The 12705-nt window shown below is 32.3% G+C and overlaps 1 protein-coding gene across 1 annotated transcript in view; it reads left to right on the top strand.

Annotated features, from left to right (window-relative positions):
* LOC143192947 (neuroligin-4, Y-linked) overlaps positions 1-12705 on the top strand; it is an 808161-nt gene that overhangs the window by 680603 nt on the left and 114853 nt on the right. The window contains exons 5-6 of the mRNA XM_076398803.1: positions 4373-4519; positions 10661-10917. Coding sequence (XP_076254918.1) covers positions 4373-4519; positions 10661-10917 — 404 coding nt within the window. The remainder of the gene's footprint in view (positions 1-4372; positions 4520-10660; positions 10918-12705) is intronic.

Here is a 12705-nt window from a genome sequence, read left to right as displayed (position 1 = left end):
TTCTATATTACATTGTTTCTATTCAAATTGACAGGGTATAGCCTCATATAATTTTGCCATCATAGAAGTTTGTCATAGAAGTATACCTTATAGTGCAAGCTTGTGTCAAAATTATAGAGGACTATGTTAGTTTACAAGAACTTCAGTCCGCTTTTGGTGATCTTACACCCTGAACTGGCATGTTTTTCAAAGTTCGAATTCTTTTTAAATGGAACAATTTATGGCTAGGAATCATTGAGCAAATTCAATCCACCTCTATGACCTTACAGCTTCAACTGGGATTTTTTTGCTCGAACTACACTTAAATACACAAACGAAGCTTCGAATCATCTGCAGAATCTTAACCGCTTTCATTTCTTGATAGTTAACTTGATTCCGATTTTAATGTACATACAAGCTTTTAATTCAGTTTAAAATACGGAAATTAATTTTACGGAAAGAAAAAGCAACTTATTGAGCGACGTTGAAAAACGACAGTGAAAGTTTATATTTATTACAAAACAAACCAATTCCCTATTTTGGCGACGTCTATTTTGTACTTATTAAGTTCCGCAGTATTAGTAGTAGTATTTAGGTACACTTGGGGCAAATGTATCGCAGCTGAAGATGAGATGTGTCTTCAGAGTCACAAAAGGTGGGTTAAAGGTGATCAAACACTATTAGACGTAAACTATTCCAAATGAGAAACATTTACGCTTTGAAAGTCACCCCTTCATCGATTCACATGCATCACAGTTCCAGGTGTAAAGTCACCGTAGGCGGACTGAATTTGTTACGAATTATCATAATTTTCTGAAATTGGAACATCAGCTTGTAGTTCAGGATGAACAGCTACCAAAGGCGGATTTTAGTAACTCAGTTTCTTAGCCGTAAACTATTGGAATCTAGAATCACCAAGACACCAAGACCAAGACGAAAAAAAACCACTCCATAGTGTCCCACCAAGGAAATTAGGGTTGAAATAGTGTTATTTCGATAACTTTCAAAAGCTAATGAACAATGCAATCTACGGACAAAAATACAGTGGATATTTAAAAACAATTTTTAGACGACTATAACTAGTTACCTCCCTGTGGCTGTTTCTTTATGTAATACGGCACTGACTATCATGACCATCTGTATTAAAACTACCTAAATGATGAACGAGTGGGAAAAGCTGGTCTGTTTCTTAATAGGCAAGAACCCTTAGTGTCGCTTTATGTCACCATTCAACAAGTCGCTTCTTCTTTCCCTTATATAAAATATTATTTTGAAGCAAACTAATAGTTTCAGTATTTAAAGTCATTTCTTATTTCATAACTGATGTACGTCATTTGATTGCCAATATCAAGGCGCTCGACGAATTGCTTCCTGAACTTTTGAGGAAACTTATTGGATGTTACCCAATAAGTTTGCCAACTCCCAAATTATAGTTAACGTCAAATTTGTTCAGCACTATAAATAGCCAATTCCACGGACAATTTAAACCCTATATCTAATCAAACAACATTGGTAGTAGCTCCTGAAATACTCTTTATATCGATTTTAATCCTTTTCGTTCTAGTTCGTTCGGCGAACGAACCAAATACTTTGGTTTTTTAACTTACAGTTCGTTTAATTTAATGCCTGCCAGATAAGAATATTGCCAGACATATAAATTAAGATTGGCGATCGTATTGTAGCGATATTTTTAAATTGGTTTCTTTTTTTTATATTGATTATCTCAGAATATACAGCAGCCAAGAATACATCCTACTTTTATTACTAATAACTTGATTGCCTCAAGGAAATATCATATTTAATTCGACGCTATATAATATATCTAATATGTACAATTAACCTCATCTACAGGGATTAAATCTACAGAGTGGACTCTATGAACAGTTTAACCACTCTATTTCATAGTTTTTCTACAAAGCAATATTTTCTTAGCATATTTTCGGTTAAGTTCAACCAGAATCAGTTTCTTTTATATGCTCAGCTTCATTCTGCTAAAAAGAGGTTGAGACGTTGTTTACATTATTTATATCCACATTTTGATTTAAAAATTTCCTAACACTCATATGCACTCAAGTATTTTATGACGTCATAGCAAATCAATGGCCGAAAGTTCTTGCCTGATGTTTACATTACGTGCTTCATTCGTATTCAGTGACTCGAGCTTTACATACTTGAATCTTAACTAAGAAACACATTGCTTTTGGCAATTGTTTTAATACTCAATAGTTGTTGAATTTTATTTCCTTAATCTAAAGTACAAAGACAGTTAATCACGCTACTGAAGGAGTCATGGACGTGGTAAAAGCTTGAATTGGAGAAAATGGTCAAGCATAGTCTTAAATAACTTTTCGCAATACAATGGCAACATCCGAAGGCTGATGAGAGCATTTTTAGGGATATCAAACAACAATCATCAATATGTAGTCACAGATTAGGAGAATACCGAGCCATTAGCGGAATATTTTAAATTTCTGATGACCATCCAACCAAAATCCAGATAGTCAGACTAAAGATCATCATTTTAGGAACTCGTTTTGAAGCTCGTTATAGCTAGAGGTTAGAAGCAAATCGCAATTCTATCTATAAAAATTACCTCAACACTTTTTCAGAAGTGTACCCTCTCAAAAACATTCCCTAGTCGTCACGGGATAACCATCCGGCTGCTGCAGAAATAGCTTACTGAAACTAAAGCTAAAGCTTAATGTCATAAACTCCCTTCTCACATTGCGATAATTTATATCTATTTAGAAACACGCCTATATTGCTGTTAATTTTGAAAAATTGCGACAAAACAATAACTTCCAGCTACTGCCTAAACAGCCTTCTGGGCTCAATTCAAATAGTTGAAAGAATAATTCTATACAGTTTTATTAATGCTTCGAAGATAAAAAAACCTCATTCAAGACATCTCTCGGGCCAAACAATCGTTAATCCATAAAGCTGTAGAAGTAATCAAGCGTGTTAAACCACCCTTTCCATGACAAGATCCTCACAGTAGCAGTTTACTAGGGTCTTTGACAAAGTATGGCATCATGATCTAATGTTCAAGACATTAACGCTTAATATTTCCTGTGAATCACACGCACTAGGAAAACTGATCACTCCAAGTTAGAGTCGGTGATTCTTTTTGACTAGGAAACTAGACTCCAGTTTGGAGTTCTCATTCGCCCCGATATTAGCGTTTATTGGACATAACTCTAACTCTAAATCCATCGAGAAATAGACGCGGCATTACCTAAAATTTCCAATTATTAAACAGAATCACTGAAAAGTTCATAAAATGATCTTTTGGTAACAATAAATGGTTATAGCGATTGGTAATTAAAACAACTTTTCCAGAAATTTATAAACGTCCTCTGTCATCCTTTCGGGATCCCCGAATTCAGAATTCTGTTATTCCGATTCCAACTGATAAACTGTACGCTGCAAGTTCGAACTACAAGGTTTACAAAAAAGAACTCTGTACACCTTTGTAATTTGTAAACTCATGACTCAAGCAAATTAATTTTAAATAACATTGAGATACCTCTGTGTGTTATATAATTTTAGTCAAATAATGGGGTATATATTTTCTTTGCTTTCAAATCACTCTCAAGTTTCGTATCTGTTGTGTCTCAAAATATACACAGTGCTACTTAATGTAGGTCTTGTAATTAAAATGGGACATTATAGAAGTAATCACCTAATCATTTAATAACGCCCTTTGCGTCCGACTTCTAAATCTACTAAACACCATGTCAAATTCACTTGTCACATGTCAAAAATTACACAATAACTTCGCTAAGGTCTACTATTCTACTAATGTTTTAATTGTTATTGTTCTATACTATAAACATCCCAATAAAATATTTTATCAATAATAATAATAATAATAATAATAATAATAATAATAATCAGTTATTTTTTAGTCACTTGATTAGTATTAGACAGATGTAGTTTTTATTATAATAAAAGCAAGTAAATTTATGTTAAGATTAAGATAATACTTCCGTGTTGCCTTTTTCATCTGCTGTAACTACTCCATAAATAGCCGAATGGACGCTGTCTAACATTATTGTATAATAACAAATCTGATCACAAATCAGTAATATTTCTCAGAATATTAATAAAGTAATTGTTAATTATCCGGATATTAATTACACTAAAGGCTACAAAAGTGTGTTTGAACTACTAAAGCAGAATCTGGTTATTTTTCTTTTCACTCGAAAATAAACACTTCTCGATCGGCAGAAGGGAAAATTAATTTTCAAGAATGTTTTCAGGCTAATTAATATTTATGGCGAACAGTAATGATTTATTAAGATGCGAGATCCGACCCTCCGCTAATTTATTTATAAGCATCGATTCAGGCCAAAACGACCACTGCTTTGCCATTAACAATATTCTCTTTCAGTTTCAGGCGAGGCTCGTCATCCTGTGATAGTCTACATACACGGAGAGTCGTTCGAATGGAATTCCGGCAATCCTTACGATGGAAGCGTTTTAGCCTCCTACGCCGATCTAGTTGTAATTACGCTAAACTATAGATTAGGAATATTAGGTAAGTTCAGAGTGATCCGTTACAGTTTAATTCACAAAACTGCTAATAACGTAGTCAGAGCTATGACTTCATTAACTATACTGGGCCAATAATATCTAAATTACTATGTATATCTCAATAATGAGAAACATTTTAATTGATTACTAGGTTATTCAGTATATTTGCGAAACCTGTCTATATCTCGTCAATAAAAAATCATTTCTAAAACAAATTTTATGAAATTACATATTTCACAATGGTAAATATAAGGGGTCAATTGAAATGTCCCTCGGCCTACCATAGTAAAACGCATTCTTTTGGCAAAATTAGTTTTCTTTATTTAACATAATTCTGTTCAAAGGTGATACACTGATTATACCGACCCTCCAACTTTTCGATACCATTTTTGTACTACAATTTGTCCTTTACTTCAAAATAGGTTTCAGTTTCGTCGATCACCTCTTCATTCGATGAAAATTTCTTCCCAGCGAGCATTCCTTTAAGACCTGAGAATAGGAAATAGTCACTGGGGGCCAGATCTGGAAAATACGGTGGATGAGGAAGCAATTCGAAACGCAATTCATGGATTTTTAACACGGTGCATTGTCTTGGTGAAGCAGCACTTTCAAATGCGGCCGTTTTTCGGCGATTTCGTCCTTCAAACGGTCGAATAACGCTATGTAATAGTCGCTGTTGATGGTTCTTCCTTTTTCAAGGTTGTCAAGGAAAATTATTCCATGCGCATCCGAAAATACAGACGCCACAATCTTGCCAGCTGACTGTTGCGTTTTCCCACGCTTTCGACTGTCGATTGGACTTCGGTGTGAAATGGGGGAGCCATGTTTCATCCATTGTCACATATCGACGCAGAAACTTGGTTTTATTGTTTTTGTTGTTATTTAAAAGTGATCTCGCACGATGTACACTTTCAGTTGATATCTTCAGCGTGTCTGCAATTTCATTCAATTTCAATTTACGGTCATTCAAAATCGTTTTGTAGATTTTTTAAATGTTTTCATCGGTAACAACCTCTTTAGGGCGTCCACTGCGTTCGCCGTTTTCGATACTCATTTCACCACATTTAAACTTAGCATACCAATCCTTGATGGTTGATTTTCCTGGGGCAGTGTCCGGAAACCCGGAATCAAGCCAAGTTCTTTGCTTCAACTGTATTTTTTCCCTTCAAAAAGCAATATTTTATCTTCTTATTTCACAATATCCAAAGTTGCTTCTTACACAAACTAATAATCCGACAGCTGTCAAATTTATACACCCATCTTTTGATAATTCTAGTAGCGCCATCTATGTGCCAGGCCGGGGACTTCCACATGTTATTTAACACATTGTTTTATAAGTGAGCTGGTTTCTTGAAATTGTCCCGAAGATACAGCATTCATTATATTGATCAAAGCACATTCCAGTTCTTAAACGTGATTAAAATGATTCTGGAATTTTCTTTATTACTGCGGATGAGATTTAGTAGATTTTTAGAAATTAGCTAATAGATTTTATCCAAATATGCATCTACTAGATACCAAAAGCTTCTGATCAGAATTACTTGCACGTTTAAAGAATTATGCTAGGGATGATACTAAATGTTTAAAGACAGCTAATATAGAATCCGTATTGTTTCAAGTTTTATATATTTAAGTAGATATTATTTCAGAACTCTTTTGACACTTGCCGACACTTGACAAATTGAGTTCTAATATCTGGCGTATACAATTCTTATAATACTTTGATGTAAATAGGTACAGCGATAAAGGCAAATGAAACTAACTAATAAAGCAACTCAAACTAAAGTTAGTATTAAAAATTGATACAAGAACTGAACTAAGTGAAGCTTTTTTTTTAAAACTCTGCAAGTTTTATAAGAAAAACAAAAGTTATTAGTTAAATGAACAAGAATCGAGTGCACAGCATTTTAAAAAATCGTTTTACTAAGAGGGAATAAAATTAGACACACGATGAGATTATTTATTTCTGATATACCATGGGCCGTTTTGATATAATTATAAAATTATTATATTATATATATATTATATAATTATATTATAAAATTCCTATGTCTTCTTCTGATATAAATTTTGCTCTCTATACAAAGTAGTGCACTTTATGCAAAGTAACTTCAAAAAAGAGAGACAAATCAGCACCTTCCAAATGTTATTCAATCAGACTGAAGTCATTATCAGAAATCGTTGATCAATTATATACAAATGAAGAACATCATCGAAGACGAGGAACTTGAATTTAAATTTAATAATACACAATCGTCAATTCATCAAGCAGCAGGCGAAGCACTCTCATGACGAGAACATCATGGGATCAGTCTTCTTGGGACTTCACCAAGGTCTTCATACCCTAATTTTCAAGGCATTAGAATTTAGTATAAGTACACCCAGTAATCTTATAAATCTGATATATTTGTACTCGGAAAATCCAGCAATCATTCACCCACTTTGGGGTTTCACAGGTTTCAACAATAGCTGCCTAACTTTATTATCTTCATCCTATACATTTGTTTATGCTCCAGAAATTATACTCACTACGCCCTCGATTGTCCCTACCCACACGTCGCAAAGATTAGAAGAAACTAAGTATAGCAATCTGTCAAAATTGCTCAAATTTTGGAAGCAATCTAATTCACCAAAAAAAAATGTAAATCGGCGATAATTTTTTACAGTAAATGTTCCCTACCAGAAATCAATTAACTGGTTAAAAGATTTACCATTGGCTAGCTGCTACAAGTTACTTATCTTGGTATAAGACAGTCAGATCACATCCAGCATACTATTTTGAAGAGTTATGGCGCAGCTAAGAACGGTTCCCTCTCGTCGATATATCAAACAATATATCAGTCTTCTGTTCTGAATATGCTGAAGTATGTTAAACCATATATAGGACATCTAGACAGAACCAAGTTAACTATAAAAATGGAACCATACATCTAATTATAGTGTCTATTATCTTTGAGAAGTATTTTTAATGCTTAACAGATGGGGTAAAAATCCTGCTGCCATTTTTATTGTGCCCCATCTCGGTTATATGTCCTTTAGCTCAGTTTGGCTTTAACTATTGTGTTACGTAGACGTCCAAATTTTTTTATGGATATATATACTTGAAAAGAACGATCATAAATAGTGACAATGTTTATTGAAAATAATCATTTCATTGTTACCTGTCAGCGGAAATTGCGTCAAAAATATCCTAATCGTCCAGTTTCTCAAAAAAAAACCACAATTTATCGCTTATGTGCGAATTTCCGATAGTACAATACGACAGCAGACAGGCCTCATTCTGGAAGACAACGGATGTCTCGTAATTCTCAAAATGTGGCTCTGGTGCGCGATATTGTTGCAGAATCTCCAAAAACATCAATTCGGAGACGTGGTTCCTAGTTACACATTTCTGCACGCAGTTTTAGGCAAATTTTGAAAACTGATTTGAAAATGTTACCGTACAAAATTCAATTAGTCCTAAAATTGCTACTGAGAGATCCTGATGAACGAGTTGAGTACAGTAATGCAATCCTAAGGTTGTCTGGTGAAATAGAAGATTTTTCGTCCAAATTGATAATGAGCGATAAAGCCCATTTTCGTCTCACTGGTTACGTCAATAAACAGAACACTCAGTTTTGGGAAACACAAAATCCTCATTTAAGTCATGAAGCATCATCGTATCCACTAAAAACAACTGTATTGTGTCGTATTCATGCAGTAAACATCATTGGTGCCGGTTTTTTTTTCTGAAAATGTCCAAGTTGCTGCAGTTACTGTTATTGTGGAACGGTGCCAAGACATGATTCGAAATTTTCTTGTGCCTGAAATGGAAGAGCAAGGACTAGGGGACATGTGGGGTTTTAACAAGATGTGGCCACAGCACATACAGCCCGTTCAACAATTCAATTATTGAATGACGTTTTTCCACGAGGACTAATTTCGCTAAGTGCCTATTTAGCATAGCCAACCAGAGCTCCGGATTTAATAGCACCAGACTTTTTCTTATGGTTTTTTAAAATCAAAAGTTTATGCCCTTAAGAGAATGTCCTGTAGCTATATTATTTATACGTTGTCGTAGAACCGAAAATTGCATAGTGAATCGCGGTCACCATTTAGTCGATATAATATTTCAATCATAACAATATGAAAACATTAAAGTCTATATAATCTTTTTATGAAAACCAAACTTCCGTTTCTTTTCGTGAAGCAAAGTTATAGGCAATCAAAATGGTAACGAGACTTTTGCCGCACCTGTTATTTACTTCCAGTGAGAAAACTGAAGACGATTAAAAAATATTCATTTATTTGTTAAAATTATGGATTCAGAATGTTATTTCGTATACCTTTAATGTTAATCCAAATATCAACAGAAGTTACTTTCTCACTAACCATAAATCGTTTCTATAATATATTGAACGTAGCTCATATTTATTGTTTAGAAACTATTTGCCATAGTTAGGTATGGCTAATGAAAGCGGAAATAGGAATATTTTCATCTACAAAACTTCTCATTATAGAAAATTGGTTTTCTGCTGTCCGAAGTTCAGGAGTCTAATATCCATTACACTAGCTTCAATATTCCATATATCAAATATCAATAACAGAATGTGATATTAGTTAGTATGAAATATATATTATATAGTTCACGTTTTACGGCAGAATTATTTACAATTGATTAAATTTTACTCTAGCATTTCATTCGTATCATTTGATATCGTCGTCTTAGAATGCACGTGAATTGACACACCCAAATTATTCTAATTTATGATGAGTCTAGGGAAAATACTCTTAATAACTCTTATAAGTAAATGGAATTTTCATCAATATTATTCATTAAATTGATCATTTTATTTTTTATATAATAACAATGATTCAAAAAATATTTTTAAAAAAATTGAACCGACTTCAAAAAATAAGTAAGGAACTTACTGAAATGTAAAAATTAATCAAACTTGGACTTTTAACCCACCGTTCAATGCAGTATGACGTCACTGACACACACAAGTTTGAAGTACTCGTCCAGGTACAAATCAAAAATATTACTTGAGAACTTACGAACTAACGTATTCATCACCGGCGAGAAATGAAGCAAAGAATGATTATCAGACCTGATATTTGAAAACCTATTATGCAAAGTTTACAGAAATTTTAACGTGTGATGAAGAAGCAGCATGGACATCATTTCAAAGTGCTGTTCGCAACTTTCTCGGTAATTACAAATCACCGAATTATAAGCAGGTGATCGAATGTTTATGGTCACGAAATAAAAACAATTCGGCCTCGGTCAGCGACCAAAGTTTTGCATTCCGCGTTTGTTCACATACGGTTTCCGTTTGTTTCTTGGCATGAAATAATAATTTTGAGGAAGTTTCCGCAACATTTAGGCAATAAATATGAAAATAATTTGTTATTCGGGCGTCGGCTTTGGAGTATGTGTTTTATTAAACTCTTGAAAGTTGGGAATATATGCGACTTGATATTTGAAAACCTATTATGCAAAGTTTACAGAATGTTTAACGTGTGATGAAGAAGCAGCATGGGCATCATTTCAAAGTGCTGTTCGCAACTTTCTCGGTAATTACAAATCACCGAATTATAACCAGGTCATCGAATGTTACAGAATTATCACAAGCTTGGTCATGCTGGAATACATTATCTGCATTCACATCTTGATTTTTTCCCACAAAGATTAAAACATACAAACCACGAGCAAACAGGGAAGCTAGATTAAGATATAGCAAAAATCGAAAAGGGTTACCAAGAATTTGGGGACCAAGTCATGATGAGCGATTACTATTAGACCCTAATAAGTAGACTATATATAATAACAGAACCCAAACAGTACAAAAGACTCAGTTCAACCTCCATTCATTTTTGGTTGTTCCTTTTTAATTCAATAACTGACCGTTAATTATTTAATATTTAAAAAAACAAGAACCAATTTAAAATAAGGAGTGCTGATTTGGTTTCAGCCCCTTAATTTACATTATAAAAAGCTTTTGGTTGCTTTCGGCCAAAACGGCGAATATTTGTGTTATTTTAATTAATTAACATTACTTAATTACGTTGATAAATAAAATACATTAAATTAATAATTAATTATTATAAATTATATTATAGATATTTATTAATTATTAGAAAAGTAATGTTGGATTGGTTTTAGGTTTTTTAAATGCTAACCCAGCACCACATCTGAAGGCCCGTGTAGCTAACTACGGCCTTATGGACCAAATAGCGGCTTTGCATTGGATCCAACAAAACATCGCCTTGTTCGGCGGCGACCCAAACAATGTCACACTGGCAGGACATGGATCCGGAGCGGCTTGTATTAACTTTCTAATGATTTCGCCGACGGTAATGCCCGGATTGTTTCACAGGGCCCTGTTGTTGTCTGGTTCGGCGTTGTCATCTTGGGCATTGGTAAGTAAAATATTGATTGAACGTACAAACACAAATACTAAACCTAATTGATGGTTTACGTATTTGTGTTTGGTACACAATATTCGCATTAGTCAATATATTAATACATAAAAGCTGTTTTATTAAAATTGTAATCATTTGTAACAACTAGTGATCGTCCGGTGATTCGAAATTCGAATACAGTTTATTAAGTTAATCATGTTTCTCTCATAATAAAGTAAAGGGAATAATTTAAAAATAATATGTCACGAAAACTTGTTTTCACAGAATTTTCAATCAAAAATCAGAACTACATTTGATATATAACATTAATTAAAATAATAAATATCTGTATGTTAAAACATAATATTATATATATATATATATATATATATATATATATATATATATATATATATATATATACATATATATATATATATATATTATATACATACATTATATATATATATATAATATATATATATATATTATATATATATATATTATATATATATATATTATATATTATATATACATATATATATATATATATATATATATATATTATATATATATATATATATATGGCATTTAATTACAACAACAAGTAAATAGCAATACATTATTGATAAGTTTAAATTACTACACCATTGAACACAATTATTAAAACTAAGACTAGTGTCAGAACTGTAACAACTTCACATTAACGGTAGTATTTGCCAATTATTTTAAATGTTTAAAAGCTTACTGTTAATAATTGATAATTTCTTCTATTTGTCCTATGTATTCCATCTATGCAAATTATGAAATTAGTTTAATTTTAACTTCTGCATATTTTCATTACTTCATTTATGTATTCATATACTCCTAATCTTTTATCCATACTTCTCGCCTAATATATTTAAATCTAAAACAATAAATATACCAAGCTTATTAAAAGAATTTCTTTACCTAAATATTTATATAAAATTGCATCGGTATTTGCTTATTTATTCCACTCTTCGATCTCACCCTTGCAGATAGCTCATCTCTAATTTGTCTTCTATTCATCAACAAATGAAAACTATTTTATATTTGTTAATATTATTTGCAACAGTTATTTTCACTATTGATGCATAAATTAACGTAATTATCACTTACAATATTCGATTGACGCTTTGTTAAGAAATGCATAAAGAAACCTGACCTTACCTTCAGTACATTGGTATACTTTGTCTTCGGAACCTTATCAATTACTATCATTTCATAAGCAATAACAATTTTTAAGCCAAGTTTTGTTTACCAGACATCAAACTAAATCAAAATTTGAATTCTAAATTCTAAATATCTTATAAACAAATTTGTTTGTTTTTGTATATATGGATTTAGACATATATTTGATTTGTGATATATAAATAAATATTTTTTCTATTATATTCAGCATTAGTACAAAAGACAATACCGCTCTAATATTGTTGTAATATGAAGCTTATATTATAAACAATTTAGTCAACACCCTTTAAACGGCTGCCTAATACTAGCAGGTGCAGGTCCAGAAACACCTGTTATCTGATACTAACATTTGATTATTTGACTTCTAATTTAATTTTCATATAAACTTTTGGGAATAGCTACAAATTCGTTAACGTTCTATTTTGGAGTTGAAACTAACTTTTAACTGCTGCATATTTTCCTTACTTCATTTATGTATTCATATACTCTTAATACATACGTTATCGATACTTCTCACCTGATATATTTAATTCCAAAACAATAAATATACCAGGCTTATTAAAAGAATTTCTTTATCTAAATATTTAATTTATA

The sequence above is a fragment of the Rhynchophorus ferrugineus genome, unplaced genomic scaffold, assembly GCF_030347505.1.
Source record: "Rhynchophorus ferrugineus isolate W39M unplaced genomic scaffold, kcgeb_rfMv2 rfM3, whole genome shotgun sequence".
Taxonomy (NCBI): Eukaryota; Metazoa; Arthropoda; class Insecta; order Coleoptera; family Curculionidae; genus Rhynchophorus; species Rhynchophorus ferrugineus.
This window is presented reverse-complemented; position numbering and strand designations above follow the sequence as displayed.